Here is a 22986-nt window from a genome sequence, read left to right on the forward strand (position 1 = left end):
AAAGGGTGCCAGTTCCTTAGGCTGCCATGCCTGGTGAGGATAGGTGAACACTGGGCAAGGTCCTGTTCTGACAAGCTCCACATGCCACCAACCTACACAGCCAGCATGGTGGAACACATGCCAGCAGTGCCAACAACATCCTAGGATCACATGTTCAAGTCATCGCTCAGAATAGACAGGCTCTTGTCTATGATCTTGCCCCACCACAGCAGAGCTCAAGCATTGGCTGAGCCCAGCACAGAGAGGCATCTATAGCAATGGAAGGACAGGACCTCCCCACCCCGAAGCCGTGTACAGCCCATTAGGAGCAAGACCAGAGGAAGGCAAAATAAAACATTTAATAATGAAGGACATAGGGCAGAAAGGTGCACACCAGGCAGGCAGGCTGGGATGGGGTATGCCACCTTCTGGGGATCTCCAGAGAAACTGTCCACCAAGAACATTCCAGGAGGGACAGTGTTAGCCATGGCCAGGACTACAATACGTCAGTACAAGGGCTCAGCAGAACTGCAAGAAGGCAGGGAAATATCTGGCCAAGGACCCCCATAACCCACTGGGGCAGAGATAGGATAGGCTTGGGGCACCATCCCAGAGACTCCCAGGAGGCTAGCTGGGTACAGTGGGCCCTGGTTCCTACTTCAGGCCCAATATGCATTGAGACGGGACTGGAGGCAAGCATTCTGGGCCCACCCACCTACCTTCCATCGATTCCCACACTCGTTGCAGACAACATAGGTGGTCATAGGCTCATCAGAGCTTCGGGTCTGCACCTGTAGGGTGGATGGCTGAATCTCTGGTTTTGCTGCCTGATTTGGGCAGTGTTGGTTTCATACCCCCTGATCTCTGTTGACGACTTGGTTTGAAACTGCCCAGTGACCTACCTCACCCTAGAACTAGGCCTATGGAGAAGGTGGATCACCATAGCAGAGGCCTTTATGGGCCTAAACAACTGTGCTCAGTAGAGCCTACGATGTAGGGTAAGTTCTGGGTTCCCAACAGGAGGGTCTATATAAGTGAAAAGATCAGCAGAGATGACAAGCCACTGGGCTCTGGCCATCTAGGGGACCCAAGAGCAAACCAGTGGCCAGTCCTGGTAAGTAGTGGGGACTGAGCTGCCCTGCCCCTCAGGCCCAGGCTTCTGTAGCCTATTGCAGATGGTGGTTTACACAAGCCCTGGAGCTGTTCTCTAAAGAGACCATCGTCATTCACCCTCTTCTTCCCAATATCTCTTGAGATAGTCTCCCAGAGCACCTCGGCTTCCACCTCCAGGGAGGTTTGGCAGGGTCTGAAGATCCCACAGCCAAACGACATATTACACTCCTGTCCCTCCATACTGGGCAGGGCCAAGCCACCTGGCCTTGGCACAGAGCCCCAGACCAAAATCAGGGACATAGGTGACATTCAAGAAGGGGATGACTGTGCCCTGAGGTCCCAGACGAGGAGGATAGCTCGGACTCCAACCTGTGTGTAGGTGCAGTTCTTCTTCCTGCACTTGCTGCAGGTGAACAGGTCAGTCTGCGTGCCACCTGTGCGAGCCATCTGGTGCTCACGGATGGCCTCCTTAGTCATGGCCTTGCGGATCTCCTTCAGCTCATCACTCGCCATTTCCTGAGAAAGGGGTCAAGTGTTGAGCCTGCAGCTCTGCAGAAGCAGCCTGCCCTAGCCCTTCCAGCGGGGCTTACCTCTGATGTCATCACAGCTATCTGCTGGGGTGTGATGGCCCCACATAGTACGTTCTGCCGTAGGCCAGGGTTCTTGGCGTCTTTCAGGTTGGAGATTCGGCTCCGAATACGGTTCTTGTACTTCATGTCTGTGTTTCCCACATCCAGGAAGATACGTGCATGGGTATTTAAGGACCCATCTGAGGTTTCTGAGCTCTACCCCCTTCCGGGAATCATGAGTAATGTTCTTCCCAGATGCTTGAGTCCACCCACTCAAGACACGTTGGGGAGCTGAGGGGCTATCATGTTTTACCTTCTCTAGGCCTGTCCCTGGCTGAGACCCACATTTATCTAGTACATAGGCACAGCCACTTACCCATCTATGGCCAAGGAAAGGTCAGGGGATGACCTAGAAAAGACACTGGGTAGCCTACCAGTGATGTCCAACAGCTTACTGGAGAAGCACAACCCACGGACCACAGACTCCATCGGAAGCCCTTGACCCTGTATACCTTTACAAAGGATATACTCCTCGATCTGAGCTGACAGATGCTCACAGTCCACACCAACGGCCACATGGTCATCTGTAAGAGGGAGCCCTCACTAGTTCCCCCTGCTGGCTTTTTCCTCTTGCCACCCATCTTCTTGTATAGAGCCCCAGAAGCTAAATAGGACACTTGCATTCCTGGGAGACAGCTCCCAAGATACAGGTGTTATGATGACCCCCCCCCAAAAAAAAAAAAAAAAACACTAGCTTCCTCATAGTGGGCTAAAGAGAAGAGCTGTCTTTCTGGCAGCAACCTCTGAAGCAGGCAGAGGCCCAGGCCACCCCATGAATCTGGACAAGTGTCAAATCCAGAGCTTGTGCTACTCACGGTCCGTTTGCAGGGCCAAAGTCAGCATCTCACGGCATTTGTTGCGCACAGCATCACAGGTGATGGGTACTTGTGGAAATGTGGTGATCCTTGGAGTGGATGAGGTCCTAGGTGGGTCTGGCTTCTTGCAGCTAGAGACACAAAGCTGGGTTCGGACTGAACCTGCTGAGCTCAGATGCATACCTCCAGCAGCTGATGGCCACCACTGGTAGGCTGCCCAGGATCCTCTCTTAGTGATCCCCTGACCCTTCCTGGGCCATAGGTGATCCCCAGAAAAGCAAATGTGGATACCATGCTGACCTCCAAAGTCCATTTGCTCCATCCTGACAGACCTCCAACTAGGCCCAAAGACTTTATCTATCCTTAGTTCAGCCCAGAATGCCTGTGTGTTCTGGCCTCCTCATCAGAGCAGAGCACTGGCTGGAGGGCCCGCAGTGAGCCACAGATCACACCCCAAGTAGATGCCAGATCCTAACAAAGAGTGTCTGAGCACTGCTCTGTGATCAAAATGGGCTGAGATAGTCCTGCTACCTCCAGAGTGCTTCCCAAGAGGCCCAAGACATGGGCTGTGCTGTGAATACCTCTGTTGATGGCAGATACTTCTAGTTGGCTCCAGTAAAGATGTGGGTCCCCAAAGTCAAGGTTTTTCTGTTTATTTTTTTGTTTTTGTTTTTGTTTGTTTGTTTGTTTAAGACAGGGTTTCTCTGTGTAGCCTTGGCTAGCCAGGCTGGCCTGGAACTCACAGAGATCCACCTGCCTCTGCCAGGATTACAGGTGTGTACCACCGCACCCAGCACCAAAGTCAAGTCTTAATGTCACAGGTAACCACAGTCAACACAAATGAAATTGGGCAAGGATCTCCTCACATCTGGGCCTAACACAAGACTTGCCCATAAATCATGCTGTGCCCAGTAGGCCCTTTCCTCACATACCTCTGGAAATCAGCAGCATCAGGTGGCTCTCTGGAGCAAAATCAATTATATAGATGTGCTAATGAGCTCAGGACACAAAATCATATCAGGACTGATACACTGGGGTCCAGAGCTTAGCTTGTCGTGGCCTGAGCCCAGCCTTGGCCACTGCTACATCTGGTCAAAGTAGCCTCTCATCCATAGTCTGTTACTAACAGTACTCTTAGTCTCCACAGTGACAGGGCTGCCCTGACCACCTTTAAGGTAGTGGTGTGGCCACGCTTGAATGTGGAGATATGAGCCAGGCCTTCCTCTAGCTCTGGATAGCATTTTCATGAGGGAACCCATTCACCAATCCTGCTGAGCAGCAAAAGAGGAAGTAGACAAGGAGGAGGCCTGGGGCTGGGCCAGCTCTGTTGGGTAGTAGCTAATGAAGGACTCAGTGATGCTACTGACAGCCAGGCAGACACAGCCAGACATCTCAGATGGGCAAGAAAGGAACTAAGCAGTGGGATGATATCCAGCATGAGGCTGACTAACCTTATAAATGGAACCCTGGAGAGGGCCCTTCCCTCAGAGCAGTAACCAGGCAAATGGAGATCAGCCTCCTTTCCTCACTGAAGAAACTGAGGCAAGACACAGAAATGTATGTACCTGCCTTCAGGTATGCTACCTGAGATCCGTGGTCCCTGAGGCGTCCTTTGAAGATGATGTGGGCAATGGTGCACTCCTCCCTTGATCCCTGGATTTGCCATTAGAAACATCTGCCAATATAAAAAAATGGTTGGTATAGACTGGTCAGGAGCAGGAAGCCAGGTGCTGGCCCAGCCTCAGCCTGACCATTATCCTTACTGCTTAAAGCCATTAAGCAGGCAAGGTGCCAGAAGGCCACCAGACCTTCCTTTTAGTACCCAGCAAGCCCACCAGCCTCTTCATGACCCACTCTCCTCAGGCAAGCTGTGGTGGGACTCTTTAAGGCCCCACCTGGCCAGAAAAGAAGCATATGCCTCATACAAGGCTCCTTCTGAAAACATGGGCAGGGTCTTCCCACAGCCCAAACTAGGGACCAGGACGTGTGACAGTAAAGAGGGACAGGGACTGGCTTGTCTCACAGAGGAGTAGGCAGAGTCCAGGAATGGCTGCCTTCCTAATCAACAGGAGCCTCTGTGCAGCCCAGTTGTCCACTGTCCCCAGAAACGGCCGCAGTCTGCCTAGCTCACCTCTTGCATCCTCAGCGGGAGCATCCTGACCTAGACCTCCTCTTCTGTTGACCTCCTGCAGCTTGAAAACCTCCTTCCCAGCATACACCCTTGTCTCAATGGCCATGCCCCCCAGGCCTTCCCCTTCCCACCACAACAGATGACACCCATCTTTCATCATCCTTATCCACTTCCAGCCCAGGGATAGGTAGTTTTCTCATCTGTGTCTGCTGTATCCCACTGCCAGACAGCCTGAATCAGGATAGCAGGGCCAGTACTGTGCTGCCAGCAAGAGCCACCCCTTACATTCTGACCTGCACCCAAGAGCTTCTTCCAGGACTTGATGAGGGACTTGGCTAGTGCAATGAGCTCCTCATCCGAACTCTGCTTCCTCAGGGCATTGACAGACATCCCAACACGGGTGGACTGTAAAGCAAATGACTCAAATGGCCTTGAGTCACAGGTGGTAGGTGCCTGCTCAAGAGGCAGTTCCTCACCAAGGACTCTTGGCTCCCACAGGGAACAGCTGGAAGATGAGCAGGGACAATGGCTATGATCTCATTTGGAAGCCAGAGCACCCACCTCCCACCTCACTGGTCGCCAGAGATAATCGGAAACCCTCTCCTTAGGACAGTTGTTTATGCCAGCTAAGCCATGTGGGAGTTAATATGGGGAGCCCTGCTAGATGCTTTTGGGATTGCTGTCTCTGGAACTATCCTGGACCAGGACAGGAAGAGCTTACCTGGAGCAGGTGCAGTGTAACAGGCATGGCCTTCAGCTCCCGCAGCAAATCCATGGCTCCCTCCTGGAAGGAAAAGGGACTTTCATAAAGGACTTTAAACCTTAGTGGATTCGGGGTGGTGGTGGCACACGCCTTTAATCCTGGCACTCAGGAGACAGAGGCAGGTGAATTTCTCAGGTCCAAACTGGCATGGTCTACAGAGTGAGTTTCAGGACAGCCAGGACTACACAGGGAAACCCTGCTGCAGGGAGGGGATCCTTAGTGGACAACCCCACCTCTTTCTGATCACATAAGGGACTGTTTACATGTCAGAAAGAAGCCACTCTTCTACCTTGAGATGCCCAGAACCCTCCATACATGCTCCTGTAAGCCTGCCACAAGGCAGGAATAGAGGCAAACAGCTCAACAGCTGTACTCAAGATCAGGAAGTTTCTCACCCTGTATCTGTGGTAACCTGCAGACTTCATGGAAACTACACCAGGACACTGAACAAACTACTAGAGGGGAAAAAAATGCCCCAGTTCCTGCTCAACATGGAAGGACACTCAGATATAACTCAGGTTCCTTAGCTTTAATATACCTCTGCCATGGTGGTAAAGCAGCCTCTCCTCATAGTGCCCACATATCAGGATAGCACTTCTCCTATTGTAACAGACAACCCTGGTTTCCTTCCTCTGCCCAAGCTCTCTATTCTTCAGTATCTACAGACAGGCTGCACCTCCAGAGTAGGCAGGCTCTTTCTGTCCCACCTTAAAATCCTTTGCCTTAACTCTCAGGAACCTCTACTCCAGCCACAGATTTGCAAAGTAACTGCACAAAGCCAACAAGGTTTATCAGAGGCACAATTATTGCTAATTGAAAACTGCCGCCGGGCAGTGATGGCCCACGCCTTGAGTCCAGCATATGAGAGGCAGACAGATTTAGACGGATGTCTAAATTCGAGGACAGCCTGGTCTACATTGTGAGTTTCAGGACAGCCAAGGCTACACAGTAAAACCCTGTCTTGAAAAACAAACAAAAAAACTGTCAAAACTGGTGACACAGGTGGTAGCATCTCCGACACTTAGGAGGCTGGGGCAGGAGGATTAAAAGTTCAAAGCTTGCCTGAGCTACAGAGTGAATTCAAGATTAGCATAGACACCTGTGTCTTAAAACAAAGAGAGCACCATATAGATAACGGTTGTGGTAAAGCACTTGCCTGGTATGTTAAGGCCCTGGGTTCGATACCCAGTGTCAAAAGGGAAAGGCAGGTAAGATGACTCGGCAGGTAAAGGTGCTTGCCAACAAGCTGTACAACATAAATTCAACCTCCAGGTCCCATATGGTGGAAGGAGAGAACCAGTTTCCAGGAGTTGTTCTCAGACACACACATATACAAGAGCATGCGCATACACATGCCAGTGATGACAGATGCAAATTATATATATATATATTATGGAATATATATTCCATACAAGAATGCTTGTTTCTTTCTCCATCCACCTCCCCCGAGAGGTTTTCTCTGTATAGCCCTGCTTTGTAGACCAGGCTGGTCTGAACTCACAGAGATCTGCCTGTCTCTACCTCCCTGAGTGCTGGGATTACAGGTGTGCATGACTGCGCCCAGCTGATAAGTTTTTCTTAAAGTTAGCACCTAAAAGTTCCATAGTCCCATTCTATCTCTTTTCCAGACTGGCCACTGTTAGCGTAATGGCAGCCTGCTTCTGGGTTGCCTAGTAACCTATGATGTCATCATGCGTCGCCCACCACCAGGTGTGTGGCAGGCGTGGGTCAGCTGTGCATAAGCTATAAAAGGACCAACTCACCATTTTGTCTCTCTCTTACCTTCCTCTCTTACTTTCCCTGCCTCGATTTCTTTCCTGGGAGACCACTACCACGTCTCTTTCATTTTCCACCACCATTCAATAAATCTCTTTCATATAATATCTGTTGTGTGAGTGGCATCATTTTTAAGTAAATACTGAGAGCCACCATCCTTCTCCTAGGTATTGTAACTGACAACCCTGTTTTCTTCCTCTGCCTGAGCTCCGTTCTTCACACCTCCAGGACAGGCAGGCTCCTCCTGTTCTTACCTTAACCCCCTCACTCTGCTTAAGGCTGTTCATCTTCCTAGCTCTTCAAAGTTTTATTCAAACATCTCCTTCCTACAACTCAGACAGACTCTTCCAACACCCAACACTGTTGTGTTTGCTGTCCTTCAAGTTGCCACTAGTAGCTCTTGTGTCTTCATATGCCACAGAAGTCGAGAGAACCCACCCAGGGATTCAAACCCTCCTTACTAGAAGCAGTGGGAGGGGCTGGGGCTGACCCTCCAACCTGTGTGAACTATTTGCTCAGGCTGCAGCCTTGTTTCGTGGCCCTAAGGCTCCTCTCGGTGGGACAGTACACCAATCAGCCCTGAGGTGACTGACTTCCTGAGGTCACTAACCCTCAGAGCCAGGGCCTCTCTTTTGCAACAGCACCGCACTCCCAACAAGGGAAGCCCAGACAAACCACCAGCTATTCCAATGAACCTCTCAGGTTGCTGGAACCTCTGCCGTTTCCCTTTTCCACTGTACAGTCCTGTCTGTGGCCTTCACCCTTGCTGTGTCTCTACTCAGTTCCCAAGCCCCTATGGATTCCCACCCCATCTCTGCCATCTTCAGTTCCAAGTTCGAAATTTTTGTTTAACACCCTTAGCAGAAAGAAGCACCAGTAGAGCTCAGCAACTCAGGTGATTGCAAAGTGGGTTCTGTTTCCATTGTAAAGGGATATATGGAAACTTAACCAACCCCCTTCCTGGTTTAGACCCCAGCCCTCCAATCCTGACCAACAGGAACACAGAGCAATCCTGGTCATCTCCAAAAGCTGTCCGGCAGCCTTCCACTTCAAGCACAGCTGTACACTCATGACTCAGCCACCATCAGGGCTGTTTTGGGAGTGATGCTGTGAATGAGCGGGCCATACTTAGCCCTAAGACCACCTCCTAGCGCCTTCCCACCCACGGACGGCAAGATGCAGGTGCCATCATCCCGTAAGGATGCCTCTGGAAAGGCTACGCAGGTGGCCACGGTTGGAAGGCAGGCTGGACTGCCAAGCCCATACTGCCCCGGGCCAGGCGACGGGCAGAGTCGGTCTCCTCAGGTCTCAAGGCCACAAACTCATCTTGGAATTTCTACTGTCTGCCCATACCGGCTGCCTGAAGCCTGACAAAGCAGGGGAAATATTTTATTAGAGAAACCTGGTTATGGAGGGTGGGGAAGAGAGGGGAGATAACGGCTGGGCCAAGAACGTCCGCTGCCACCGCTGGGCAACGGGACAGAGGGCAGCTCTCAGTCAGCGTGGCGTCCAGTGCGAAGCGGCAGTCCCAGGACAAGGTGGAGGGCGGGCCTGGAGAAGGGGTCTCCACTGGGCTAGGTGTCATTCTGCCCGAGGGGGAGGTTCAGAGGGTCCTGGCGGCCCCCGCCCCTCACCGCGCTCTTCCTGGTCACCATTTTGTCCAGCCTCCGGGCAATCCGCGCAATCTCCTCCTCCTTGCCCATCACCACCTCGGTGGCGGGGAGTTGCGCCGGTTGCGCCGCCCGGCCCGACCTCGGCTGCCGCAGCCTAGACCCGCGGTCCAAACCTCCGCCTGGCGGCCGCGTGCAACGTAATAAAGAATCTCCGCCCCCGGGACCACAACTCCCAGACGACTGCGCGGCGTTAGGCGCGCGGCCCGCTGGAAGAGGTAGTTCCGTCGGTACCTCCGCCAGACCTCCGCCCCACATGCCCTCCAAATGCCAGGGAGCGGCTGCAACTAGAGGAGGGAGAAGTGGAGCCCTACGGGGCTCCCATCTGAGCCACTTGCCCTTCACTGGTCGACTCCGGTCGCCTCCACTTGCTAGAAGTGCGCGCGGTCGGGACCCTAAACCACGCTGGACTTAACACACCCCACTGTTTTCAAGCCGAGTTCGGGTCATTCTTCCCTCCGCGCAGATGCGGCGTACACTGTGAGGTCTAGGCCCCGGACTCTGCAAAGACCGAAGAATTCAGGCTTTAGCCAGGCAGTAGTGGCACATGCCTTTAATCCCAGCACTCGAAAGGCGGAGAGTTAGGGGGATCTCTGAGGCCAGCCTGGTCTACAGAGCTATTTCCAGGACAGCCAGGGCTACACAGAAAAGAAAAAAAAAAAAAAAACGGTATGGGGTGGGGTTATTCGGGTTCCGAAGTCAACCTAAAAGAGTGTAAATCCCAGGTTTTGCATGTTGCTCTCCATCTCTGTCTCCCAACCTGTGAAGTGAGGATGACTGAGGATGTGGTCAGGATCATCCGATTCACAGTATACACTGAGAACAGGGCAGGGAACTGAAGCAATCAGGTACTGAGACAGTGCCTCAGGAAGACTATATGCATGCTCACACAAGTGAGGTACGCCTTTCCTCGTCTCTACAGATGGTGGCAGGCGTTCTGGTGCCAAAAGATAGTTGTCTGAATTGTTGCACTTGTTGAGTCCTGCTTTAACTTTTTACATAACTATCTCTGTTGAGCCCTACTTTAGTTTTCAGTGTAACGGTAGCTCCTGTATTGACACCTGCTTTCCTCTTTGGCATAAGTGAAGCCATTTTGTCTTTAGTCTCCATCTTGATCATGAAGTAAAATTACGTTCAGGTTCTCAGGTTCTGCTTCCCAATGATTAATATGCTGACACTTTGTAAGGTCAGAATAACCTCTTATATTGTTACGTCTCTATGGTTTCATTTCTCAAACTTTGTATACTTTATTTCCTGGACATTCTGTAAAGTCCCCACTGCAGGGCCAATCAAATTAAAGGTCATGCGTTGTTTAGCTAGTCAAAATGATATAATGCTGCCCTCCCCTTGTTTCCTACACCTGGTTACCTGGTTGTTACCTGGTTACAGTTTTTCTTATAAAAAAGCCTGCCTTAAAAATGGTCCAGTGTCACGCCTTGGTTCTCAGATCCCTGACCAGTCAGGGCTCAGTGTTCAAAAAACTTCCATTTGGGAGCTGCAAATCTGTTCCAGAGGTTAAGAACACTCTCGGTTCTCGCAGAGGTTCTGAGTTCAATTCCCAGCAACCACGTGGTGGCTCCCAACCATCTGTACCCTCTTCTACCGCCATGCAGGTAGAGCAGATAGAGAAGTTATATACATAAAATAAATAAATAAATAAATATCATTAAAAAAATACTTCCATCTATTGGAGTCTGCTGTCCAAGTAATCAATGTGCAGCTTTTCTTATAGTACAACAGTACCCACAGTGACCAGGAGGCAAGAGGGCAAGTGGAATATACAAATGGTCTGGGCTGACCATTTAGCCGATTAGGACACCTTTACCATAAGGAAAAGCATGGAATTTGTTGTAGGTAACAAAGCTCTTCCAGAGGTGTAGTGACGGATGAACAGGGCTGTACAGCCTCCATACCAGCTCTGATTCTGCCCTTTACTGGGAGCTGGGTCCTTGCTCTAAGCTAAACCCAACCAAACAAATTCTGGGAAAGGGAACTGTAACGGAAGCTTTGGTTTCTTTGTACGTTATGTAAATATGCTTTTGTTTTAATCCCAGGTGTGGGATTTTAGCTGTGCTATCGTTTGTCTTGTGTGAAGTGTGGCCTTTGCCAGCTGGTAAAACAGCCTACCACGTGTGGCAGGGACAGGGGCATGCCACTCTCTAGGACTCTGAGGGTATAAATATGAGAGCCAAGAAAGAGAAGGTGTGGAGTTTGGTATTGGTGTGTGATGTGTGGCGGGTAGCAGTTTGGAGAGACCAGAGACGGTGTAGCGGTTTGGAACAGACAGGTGGAAAGAAACGCTTCAGGGTGCAGCCGGCGTGGAGGAGACTGCTGGCTGCGTCTGTGGTTAACGGAGATTGGTATAGAGCCCTAAAAGAACACCTTGACCCTAAAAATCTGGGAGAAGCAAAGGGGTTTGGACCCCCTCTCCCCACTAACCTTTTCTCTTATTTAAGATTGGGGATTTAGTGGAAGGGAGGCCTAACCACCCCAAATAAAGGAACACAGGGAACCCTGTGTTTGAACATTGAGTTAATACTTGCAGGACCCTACCACAGCACAGGCAGTAAGGGAGCCACCCAGCCAAGCTCTGTTTGGCTGAAGGTTGACACCCATCAAAAGGGCTGTCCACCATCCCACTGAGTAAGTAGTCCCAGCCCCAGCTAGTCCCAGTGATGAGCAACACCAGCCTGTAGGTGGCAGGAGAAACCTACAGACCTGCCCAAGCCTCTGATCCTTCCAGAGGACAGCCCACTATGTCACCAGCAGGGGAGCTGGGATCACAAAGACGCCAGATCAAAACTGTGTTCAGTCCTGAGGGGTCCTCCCTTGTGGAGCTGCTACTAACCAGCCAGAGATTTCCACATTCCAGCTTCGGAGATTAGCTGAGTTGGTAGTGTTTGCTTAGCATGTAGGAAGCCCTGTGTTCAATCCACAGTACTGCATATAAACCAGGCATCACAGGTACCTTGCCTGTACTCCCAGCACTTGGGAGGTAGAGGCAGAAAGATTAGAAGTTCAAGGTCATCCTCAGAGGCATATAAGAGTGAGCTTTCTAAGCAACAAACAAAAATCTCTGATCCCAGACCCTCCAGGAGCTCCAAATCCAACCTTCTGACCCTTGCTCAGAGAAGTCACCTGACACTTCAGACCCCTCACACACACACACACACAAACACACCTTGCTGACTTTGGGAGCTTTATCTTTAGTGGAATCTCCCACCAAACATCTAGACCATAGATTCACCCAGGTGTTCATGCCAACATGGTGCTGTTCTCTGCCCTAGCCCTCTGAAGATGGTGGAGAGGGACACACCTGCCTGCTTTTGGAGATGAAAAGTTTCCTAGACAGTGTGATACCATTTGGGAAAGAAGCCTTCTGGCAGATGGCCTTGCCTACCTTGTTGGCCTTCTTACCACGGGGGGGGGTGAGTTTTTCCCAAGTTCCCTAAAAGAGGCTCTTCACAGTTCACCAATTGGCTTTTGCACCCAACCTTCCTGGGGCATACATACACACTCCCAGTTTTTCTTAAAAGTCTGTCCCTGCAATAGATCTCCAACTTCAGGAACCCTCAGTGAGCAACAAAGCCCTATCTTAGGGACCCTGGGGTGGACGTAGGCCTGTTTGAAGGTCTGAAAACGGCAGGCAATGCCCTAATGGAATGGGGTCATGGGACATCCCCAGAGTCTGCCCCATCAGTCCAACTGCACCTTTGACCCAAAGCCTGCCCATCCCCCTTCCTCAGCTCAGGAAACAGCGGAAGCTCAAGTCATTTATTTTTCTATTTGTGATCCCTACCCCCCATCCCCGTCAGCCCAGAGTTGGCCCTGACCCCAGTGGCCAGCTTCCCCTCTGGCCAAGGCAGGGCGTTGGTGGGTGGGAAGACTCACAATGCCAAGCTCACACGGAGCCCCTTGTTTCCCATCATCACAGACTGGGAGGCATCCTCAGCCCCAGGAGGTCCTACTCCTGCCACCATATGGTAGTCCCCCCCCCTGCATGCAGGTCCTCTAGCCCATTTGTGGGAATTGTGGGTCTCCACCATAGCGCTCTGTGGATCCACAACCACAGCCAGTCCCTCCTTGGACATTGGCTTCTGTGGTCAGTCAGAGCAGTAACCAGTGACAGATAAAAGAATCTCTGGTCAGATGAGGGGAGGAGGTGGAGGCTGGGTGCGTAGATGTTGGCTTTGTCTGTGTAACTGCCAGGTCTCTGAGCCTCAGTCTCCTAGTCTACAGAATGGGAAGAGCCATAGCTTTATGGAAACGTCCGTTTGGAAAGTCCCCCACCAGCTCACAGCCTGGCCAGGATCCAGCTTCCTCCCCCAGAGGCAATGCTAGGGAGGCAGGAGGCATCCCCCAGAGGCCAGTGAGGCCCTAGCTGAAGGCCTGCTCTAACAATGTGCTTCCCCCACACAATTCCCAGAAATGCTGCCCCCCTGCCCTGCCAGCCCGCCAGCCTGGCGGCCACTCCACCCTCCTGCCCTAAGGAGTCCCAGGCAGCCACCAGGTCAGAGGCACTGGATGAAGCATGGAGGTCTGACTCAGAGACAGCAAACCTGTGGAATTCTGAGGCGGCCTGTCTGCCCTGCCATCCTGCAGAGACCGGCCTGGACAAAGTCAGTCAGAGTTAAGCCCCTACAGGAGCAAAGCTGTGCCGAGCCTATGGGGTGCCAAGTCACTGAAAAGTCTTCCCAGCTCAGATTCAGAGGAAAAAGCAAGATCCTTCCATGCTCCACTGGGCCTCTTGGCCCTCAGGCTTCATCCCTGCCCTTCCATCCACCTGCTCCCTTTTTTTTCTCCAGTGACTTTAAACAACTCCCCAGCTATGTAGAATGCTTTTTGTATGGTTTCTTCACCTGTTTTTTTTAGGTGTGGGCTCAAAAACCATTCATGAAAAAACTGACCTAGCCCCTTCTCATACCTAGTATTCCTGATACTGGCTTACTGCTTATTTGTGGATTTATTGAATTTTTTTTTTTTTTTTTTTTTTTTTTTTTTTGGTCCTTCCACTTCAGAGTGGAAACATTTCACAGCAAGGATTGGGGTTGTTTGTTCTTTTCTAATTTCCTACCTCAGAAGTCTGGTGCCAGCAGGGGGCTCAGTACCAAAAGAATGAATTGTCTCTGAGGAAAGGAGAGTGGAAGTCCCTAAACATAGCCAGCTGGTTCCCCACCAAAGCTACTTGTCAACAGCCAAGAAAAGAAAAAAAGAAAAAGAAAATACAAAGCTGGGTGTGATGCCTATATCTACAATCCCAAAACTCAGAAGGCAGAAGCCAGCCTGAGCTGCATGGAGAGTTCCTGGGCCACCTTTTTTGGTTTTTATTTTTGTTTTGAGACAAGGTCTCTCTGTATAGCCCTGGCTGTCCTGAAGCTCACTTCATAGACCAGGCTGACAACCATGCCTGGTCCAGTTAGCAACATTTTTAAAAAAGAAGGAAAATATAGCCAGGTGGAGGCAGGGCACCCCTTTAATCCCAGCACTTGGGAGACAGAGTGGGTGCATCTCTGTGATTTTAAGGACAGCCTGATCTACAGAGGGAGTTTCAGGACAGCCAGGTCTATACAGAGAAACTGTGTATCGAAAAACAAAATGGAGGAGCAGAAGGAAGAAGAAGAGGAGGATGAAGAGAAAGAAGAGAGAAAATTAAGGAGGGTAGAAGAGGAGACAGATGTGTTCTTTCTATACCTTGGTCTCCCTTTTATCCCCATTTCCCAGTCTGTCAAGGCAGGGAGGGGCCAGCCCAACAGGGCAAGGCATTCAGGATAGGTACTACCCTCCAGAAGCCTAACAGAGCTGTGTAGGCCTGCAGTTAGCCCACCTTATGGACAAAGGACCACCAAGGGAACCGAAGCACTCATGAGAACAGAGACAGCAATATCCACAGACCCGAGCTGAGAATAAAAGTATAAAAGTAACGATGAAAAGCCCTGCAGTCCTGAGGTGTGGGGGTGGGGCCGAGGGTGAGGCCAACGGAATGGGCAAGAGTACCGGCCAGCAGGGGTTGGGGAAACTGGACAGAATGTCTGGCGCCTCCTCAGCCCAGTGGGTTCTCTCTGGCCTGAAGGCCAGCCTTCCTTCCTGAGCGGCTGTTTCCTGGCTCCGCCCTGTTGTCGCCACGGAAACCCATGAGTGGCCCAGCTTCCCAGCCAGGTTCCCATGGAGCCCCTGCAGAGCAAGAGCCCTGTGTTTCTCCAAAGGCCCATACACAGTAAGCGGCTACTTTGAAGGACACAAGTTGACCATGCAGCAGCCATCCTGGGTCAGAACACTTCAAAACGCTGAACAGCAGCCCTGGCCCTCTCCTATACAGCCCACCTTTCATCCAGTGACCCTAAAATTGGACAATGCCTGTGATAACACCCCGAGAACCCACATGCCCACCACAGTATAACTCTGAAATTCTGGAACATCCTTCAAAATATGTCTGATCCCTGCCCCACTCACGGAAGCCACTCCATCGCATGTGGCTTGCTCCCAAACGTCCATAGCACTCTCGGCTGCCATTATCCGTGGTGACCCTGCAGTAATGGGTTGCATTTGCTTCTCCCATCCCTACTGTTCCCATCCAGTCCTCCTGGCCAAATGGCACAGAACAGATGAGAGCCAAGCCATCTCTACCAAACAGCGTGAGCATAATTTTTTAACCACAACAGCCACCGCTTTAGCCATAAATGCCATCCTCCACCAACCCAACACCCGCTGCCTCCATGCGCTGAATGGGACTCTTTGGTTCCATATGACTGGGAACTGGGCCTGTGAACTTTTCCAAGAACCCAGCATTTGAAACTACTGTTATCCACTCATGCACCTGTTCATATCGCTTGCTGCGTGTACCTATAAAACCAGGCAGCCCTTGTCTCCTAAATTGTGCCCTTTCCCGAAAGAAAGGTTTCCCAGAAACCTAGCAGGATGCATCCCAGGACTGAACACAAAGAGATGAAAGATCTATTGAGCTAGGACCCAGTTCATCTAAAGCAGACCTACTCATGACTGAGAGCCACATAGGCCTGATATTCTAAGGCACCAGACTCTGTCAAAGGCTCTGACTCTGGGAAAGAAGGATCACCCTAGTTTCATAGTCTCCCAAATCTAGCTCCCAGAGACTTGGGAGGTCAGCTGGCAAGGTTTGGTGCTGAGAGTGGCATGTCAAAAGGAGGATCTGAACTGGAAGACTGCTTGCAAAGAAATGTCATCCACCTGGAGCTCTGTCGCCGTCAGACAAGGGACCCCACCCCACCCTTTGGGAGTGGGAGGGTCCAAGCCCTGCAGGACTATGTAATTGGTCCCAGCCTCACTGTTGTACAGCAGCCAGAGCCGTCTGGTGGGAGCCTGGGAGGTCTGTGCCCAGGCAGTGCTTGGGAGGTCTCACTACCCCCAGGCAGAGCAGAGCCAAGCCAATCCCCCACCGTAGCCACCAAGGGGAACTACCCAGCATCCTGTGCAGGCCTCACAGAGGCCTGGGGTCCAGGAAGCCTGAGGAAGGGGAGTAAGTATAGGGAGAGAAGATAAGTGCATAGGGTCCACTTGACCCCTAAGCCAGCCCCATGCTGGCAGAAAACGTTTGCCCTACCATTCCAACTTCTTAGGGGCTGGGGGCATAGACAAGCTCCTGTCATGGGTAGGTGTCCATCTCAGCCGAACTAGACTGAAGTGGGATTCCAGCAGCATAATTTCCCTTCTCCCTTTGGCCAGAGCTAGGGCTGTTCATCTAACAAAGAAGCCTTGGGGGTCCCTTCCTTGGGGTGCTGAGGACATTTTTTTTTCTGAGTAGAATGAACTTCCAGTCCTCAAACCCTGAGTTTCTATCCCCCTATAGGAGAGTCTAACTCACAAGGACTTGGGCAGTCATAGCACTATGGTCTACCTCACCCCACACCCTGGGAACCTGACAGACAGATAGAAACACACACACACACACACACATACACACAGACCACACACAGACATTCACATGAAATGTCCTCTCCTAGCTAGCTGGCCACACCCACAGCAGTCCTGTACAGCCTTGGGGAGTCTCTCCAGCCCTGGGGCTCCAGGGTCAGGGCCACCCTGCTGGCAGACTGAAGTCACCTCCCCCATTGTTGTCCCATCTGGAAGAAGGATGGGAGTTGCCACAACTGCCAAGCTGTGGGCAGTGAGGGTAGCCTAACCCTACAGAGAAAAGGGAGCACCCGGCAGGCTCCTCCTGTCCAGCTCACAGGATATGATAGCCTGACATCTAAGCCACAGCTTGACTAAGAGGAAGGTCACTGGCTGGTTCCAGGAGAGGTGACTGCTAAAGGGTCATGGAGGGGAACGAGGTAATGCTGGATATTCTGTTCGGAGCACGAGGCTGATTCTGAACTATCACAGAATTCCAAGCCCACCCCAGTATGTGAGCTGCAGCACAAGTCTCTGAGATCCTTTTGTAGGGCCCCAGTGAACATCATCTCAAAATAGCTACTGCCCCTGCTGAGCCTATAGCCGTAGCTATGGAGTAAAGGTAATTTCTGACAAAAACTGATGGAAGTGAGGCCTTATCAGGGCAGCTCCGGTCCTTCGTGTTGTTTGTTTGTGGTACTGAAGATGGAGCCCAGGACCTTTCCCATGCAGACCAAGAGCCCTGCCACTAACCTCTCTACCCCCAGCCTCCGCCTCCAGTTTTTTGTGCCCGTTCTCGAAATGAAAATCTTCACATAGCCCTTCATGCCCTCATTTGCCATGCTCCTGTGTCAGCTGTTCCGTCTACCCACCCTTCTAGACCTGGCTAAGCGGAGCTGCTCACTGGGCAAGGTCCGCACCACACGGCCCAGCTTCTGAGAAATTATTGAGTTGCTCCAGGACGTCCATCCTACTCAGAATTCACGCCCCTGCAGCAGGTACGGGGCCTCCAATGGGCGCCTCACTGACATTTACATGACAAAATATCAGCTGGTGACAGCCACCGTCCTTTAGTCTGAGGGACTTTGGGGAACTCTGGCATATCTCCAGGGCAAGAGTGCTCAGGAAGGGAGGGGTGCAGGCGCTGTAGGACTCACACGAGCAGTCCCAGAAGCCACATGGGCGTTCTCAGTGCTCAGGGGGGCATATCTCGACACGAGAGGGAAGGCTGCAGAGTGTCCAGGGGTACACGTAGATGGAGTTCCCGACCCGTGACAGACAGCTGCCAAGGACATTGGCGGAGGAGGGGCAGCCCACAGGAGAAAGCCCTCAGTTTCTGGGGCCCAGATCCTTTCCCAGGGGAGATGCTGGACAGATAGAAAAAGAAAATGAATGAGAGCTTCTTTGGAAAACTCCTACTTTTGCTCACCTCCCCTTGTCTTTTCCTGGGAAAGCTGTCTAGCTTGGGCAGGAAAACCAGCTACAGCAACCCACACACAATAGATCCTGAGAAGCAGGGACTGTCTGGGCCCTGTGCCCACCAGTCCACCTTTCCCTGTGGACCAGGTCCCAGGTTCTTTCGCCTTGAGTTTGGGTATGGGCGGGGGGCGGGGAGGGAGGTCCACCTTTTGCTCATCTTTAAGGGAGAGGAGAACTGGGGAGAGGCTTTGGAACTACCAGGCTGAGCTCAGCATCTGGGGTCAAGGCAAGACAGGAAGAGGCAAGAACATCTCCAAAATCCCACCCCCTTTCCCGAGGTGCACGATGAAAGTGACCCCCTATAACTTGGTGCTAAAATAAATCTTCCTTCATCCAATCCAGTGCCGCTGTCCCCTCCCCTCATTACTGCCCAGGGGTCTGTCTCCGTGGGTGGGGTGGCAGCTCAGCCCTGAAACCTGACAATCCTGGAGGACCCCCTCCTTCTGAGCCCTAGCCCACACCAACAGCCCTATCCTACTCGGGGGTCTTTTCTTTAGAGACAGTTGGGGAGGGGTGGGCTCCGCGCTGGGGAGGCCTCAGTGGGATCCTGCCGGGAAGAAAAAAGGGGGCCACCGCGGAGGGAGGCAGCCCCGCCCCTGCCCGCCCGCTCTGCTGCGGATTGGCTCCGTGTCTCTATATCTGGGATGCCTTCCAGGCACGAAGCTACCAAGTCTTCCACTGTCTCCACCCGACGTCCGCCAGCCCTCCGTACTACCTTCGCAGTGCCCGCCACTGTCCTCTGCGCTCCCGCGCCGCGTTCCGCCCAGGCCTTGCCCAGCTGGAATGCAGAGATCGCCGCCCGGCTACGGCGCACAGGACGACCCGCCCTCCTGCCGCGACTGTGCATGGGCCCCCGGACTTGGAGCCGCTGCTGAGCCGCGCGGCCTCCCCGTCACCAACGCCTCGCCCGCCTCGCCCGCTTCGCCGTCCAGCCTTCAGCGGAGCCCACCGCGCAGCCCCGAGTCAGGGCGCTATGGCTTCGGCCGCGGAGAGCGCCAAACGCCGGACGAGTTGCGCATTCGGCGGCCCATGAACGCTTTCATGGTATGGGCGAAGGACGAGCGCAAGCGACTGGCGCAGCAAAACCCGGACCTGCACAACGCGGTGCTGAGCAAGATGCTGGGTGAGAGCGGAGAGCGCAGAGAGGGCGGCTAGGGAGGGAACTTGGGAGGGGGTCGAGATCCAGGGTTCCGGGGCTATATTCGCGCCGCGCCTAGGGCGCACGCAGGGTTGGCCGGTCGTGCGCCCGACGGTGGTCCGCTAACAGGCTCCCTTTGCCCACAGGCAAAGCGTGGAAGGAGCTGAACACAGCGGAGAAGCGGCCCTTCGTGGAAGAGGCCGAACGGCTGCGTGTGCAGCACTTGCGCGACCATCCCAACTACAAGTACCGGCCTCGCCGCAAGAAACAGGCGCGCAAGGCCCGGAGGCTGGAGCCTGGACTCTTGCTCCCGGGCCTCGCACAGCCGTCTGCGCCGCCCGAGCCCTTCGCTTCAGCGCCAGGCTCGGTCCGCTCCTTCCGCGAGCTGCCCACGCTGGGTGCAGAGTTCGATGGCTTGGGGCTACCTACGCCCGAGCGCTCGCCTCTGGACGGCCTGGAACCTGGAGAGGCCTCCTTCTTCCCACCGCCTTTGGCGCCCGAGGACTGCGCTCTGCGGGCTTTCCGGGCGCCCTATGCCCCGGAGCTGGCGCGGGACCCTAGCTTCTGCTACGGGGCACCCCTGACTGAGGTGCTCAGGACAGCGCCGCCCGCCGCGCCGCTCGCAGGCCTTTACTACGGCACCCTGGGCACTCCAGGCCCGTACCCCAATCCTCTGTCACCGCCACCTGAGGCCCCACCTCTTGAGTGCGCAGAGCAACTGGAGCCTACCGCCGACCTTTGGGCCGATGTAGACCTCACCGAATTCGACCAGTATCTCAACTGCAGTCGGACTCGACCGGATGCCACTACCCTCCCCTACCACGTGGCACTGGCCAAACTGGGTCCGCGCACCATGTCCTGTCCAGAGGAGAGTAGCCTCATCTCTGCGCTGTCTGACGCCAGCAGCGCCGTCTATTACAGCGCCTGCATTTCAGGCTAGACCTGCTGTTCAGCGCTTCTGCATGTGGCCAAGCGGCAGCCCTGCCTGCTCCCTTTTGCAAATTTATGTTAGGCTATGCAGCAACCTTTAGAGCTGGTGGCCTAAGGGTACCACCTCTGTCATCCCCTCACTCACTCTCCGCCCCCTTTCTGGGGGCTCCTGTATGTTGGGCCTTCCCTAGGAACCTTAGGCCCTGGAAGTGTTAGCTGCCTCCGCCAGGGTTAAGTTTTTGAACCATCTAAATCTTTTCTGCTATGTATTTTCTAGAACGAGACTGTATTTTTTACTTTGCCTTTGTATATATATATGCATATATAATTACAATATATTTAATTTTTAATTAAACTTTTTTCCTTTAAAAGGGTTTCAGTGAGCACTAGCCCATATGCAAAAGGAACAATGTTTCCTATAAACACCGACTACAGAGATTACTTGGCTTTTTCCCTAGCCACACAGCCGCCCTCCTTCCGTCCAGCTGGGCTCACAGATACCAGCCCCGAGCCTGCACTGCATTTTTCTTCTGCAAACCTAAGCATTGCCGGAACTGCAGGGCTGAGTCCTGTGCAGATTACCAGATCCCAGCAGGTATTTCCTAAGAGGAGCAGCACCATAGTCATATGTTCCCCCGGGGGACCCGGCCTAGACATAGGGTTAGCGGCCAAGGCACTGCTCAAACCTCCTATGAGTTACATACCCCAAATAATGGTGTGAGGGGAATCACGCTTGGGGCCCTATCCTCTACAAGCGGCACTCAATGAGAGGAAAGAGATGCATAGAAGCCCCCTAGTTTGAGCTTTATCACAATAGCCACGCTTGGGCTCCTTCAGGAGGGCCGGGGCCCTCTTTCCAGACCATCTCCTTTTCAAAGTCCTTTACCAAACAAGCATATGCATCTAGAGAGGGATGAGACAATCACGCTAAAGGTGGCCCCTGCACACACACGTAACACTTCGTATCTAGCAAATCTCCTTAGCCAGGAGCTCACACTCCTGGAGGAAAAGCCTACCCTACCTTGCATGCCATAGGCCCTGCATTGTTGGCCAATTCCAAGATTCACCCACATGGAGTGTGGAATACCTAGCGTGGCTACGAAGCTGTAAACATCTGGCTTTCCATGAGGTCGGCCATGTGTGACTTTACTGCAATAAACCTGGGGCTAAGATGTTCCTGTGGGTCCATGCACAGGGAGCCAGCTTCCCAACATGTTTGGGGGATAGGGGTACGAGTGTTCAGACTCTGAGGCAAGATGGTATCATCCCCACATTGACCAATGTGAATTACATCGCTCAAATAATGGTGTGAGGAGAGCTGCACTTGGTTTCCTGTCCTCTGTAAAGCAGCACTCTGACAGAGGACAGAGGTATATAGAAGAGGCAAAACCAGACAAGGTCCAAGCAGAGGCAGAAGATGGGTCTGACCCATCCTACTGCCTGAATTAATAAAAGCAGTCCCCAACTGTTTCTCTCCTAGGACTGGGCCATTTTCCCACCAGCCTATGGACAGACCAAGAAGTATAGGACAGACATCCTGGAGCAAACCAAAGCAATATTCCCAGGTTCAGGGCACTTCCCCAGTTCTAGGTTCTATTCTCTTCTATACTTTTATTCCCAGAGGGCCCTTTCTCCTTGGTTAGTAAAGTGAAAGCCCAAAGGGTGCTGATGTGGTCCCACTGCCTCTGTGGAGAGAAGAGAGGGCAGTGTGCTCCCTAAAATACCTTTGTCAGGGAAGGAGGCTATTAAGGGTCCAGTTTGGAGCAATTTCAAATTTACAAGTTCCAAAGGGCAAGGAGTACCCCAGAGTAGGGTCAGAAAGGGATATGAGTAGGCTTACATCACCAAAGGCAGCAGTAGATCAATGATAAGCTGTGTGTGTGTGTGTGTGTGTGTGTGTGTGTGTGTGTGTGTCCTCTCAGCATCCTACCTGAGAAGACTTTTCCCAAGGCTGAATGCCCACTTCTAGGTAGAACCATAGACTAAAGCCACACTTTTAATTTCTCATCCTATCTACCTCTTACCCAAATGGTCTGAGCTTCCATTCCCTTGGACAGTCTGTTCCTGGAGTAGCCTGGGTGACGTACTAAATAATCCCCAGCAGAGAAGTAGGGCTGAAAAACAAGGAAGGGTCTCTCCAACATATACAAAATCATCACTTTGAATATTTTTGAGAAAATCAATAGTCACACACCACACAAAGACTTCTGCCCCAACAAGATCAAGACAGGCCAGGCAGAGGGCTCGGATGTCTACCTGAAGTCTAAATCTTTCCAGCTCCCAACTCAGCTGCACTCTAAAAAACGCTAATCGCTTAAAGTTCACTGGCTTCTACTCTGCCTAGGACTTGCTCCAACTTGTCCTTTTTCCAAACTAGGCTCCACTTGCTTTCTGCTCTGACGCTTGGAGGAAGGGTGCGTAGGAAGCACTTTGTTTTCATTTATTTATTTTGTGTGCAAGCATCTAAGCGTGCAAGCGTGCCCATTACCGTGGTGTATGTGTGGAGGTCAGAGGAAAACCAGAGTAAGTCAGTCCTCTCCTTCCAGCATGTGGAAACTGGGGCTCAAACTCAAGGCCGTCAGACATTTCGTATATACTAATCCTCAGATAGTAAGGATTTACTCTCTAAAAGTATTTATTCATTATGTGGATGGGTGTTTTGCTCACATGTATGTCTATGCACCATATGCATGCTTG

At 52.3% G+C, this 22986-nt stretch overlaps 2 protein-coding genes across 6 annotated transcripts; one reads left to right on the forward strand and one right to left on the reverse strand.

Moving 5' to 3' along the window:
- Positions 1-319: 319 nt before the first annotated feature.
- On the reverse strand, positions 320-22332 carry Tcea2 (transcription elongation factor A2). 5 transcript variants are annotated; one of them, XM_055596231.1, is made up of 10 exons: positions 22314-22332; positions 5389-5451; positions 4961-5072; positions 4121-4211; positions 2537-2667; positions 2189-2245; positions 1683-1837; positions 1462-1608; positions 699-770; positions 320-507 (listed from the first exon to the last, which is right to left on the reverse strand). In XM_055596231.1, the coding sequence occupies exons 2-10, from the start codon at positions 5440-5442 to the stop codon at positions 499-501; spliced, it is 828 nt and encodes a 275-aa protein (XP_055452206.1). In that variant the 5' UTR covers positions 5443-5451; positions 22314-22332; the 3' UTR covers positions 320-498. The 5 variants fall into 5 exon arrangements, with proteins under 5 accessions (XP_055452206.1, XP_055452207.1, XP_055452204.1 ...); XM_055596232.1 differs by lacking the exon at positions 22314-22332 and adding an exon at positions 18937-18990; XM_055596229.1 differs by lacking the exon at positions 22314-22332 and adding an exon at positions 17900-18067.
- On the forward strand, positions 18910-20632 carry Sox18 (SRY-box transcription factor 18). Its single transcript, XM_055596226.1, has 2 exons — positions 18910-19344; positions 19506-20632. Exons 1-2 carry the CDS (start codon positions 19005-19007, stop codon positions 20297-20299), a joined length of 1134 nt encoding a protein of 377 aa, XP_055452201.1. The 5' UTR covers positions 18910-19004; the 3' UTR covers positions 20300-20632.
- Positions 22333-22986: the final 654 nt, after the last annotated feature.

The sequence above is a fragment of the Psammomys obesus genome, unplaced genomic scaffold (genome assembly GCF_907164565.1).
Source record: "Psammomys obesus unplaced genomic scaffold, mPsaObe1.curated_primary_1811, whole genome shotgun sequence".
Lineage (NCBI taxonomy): Eukaryota > Metazoa > Chordata > Mammalia > Rodentia > Muridae > Psammomys > Psammomys obesus.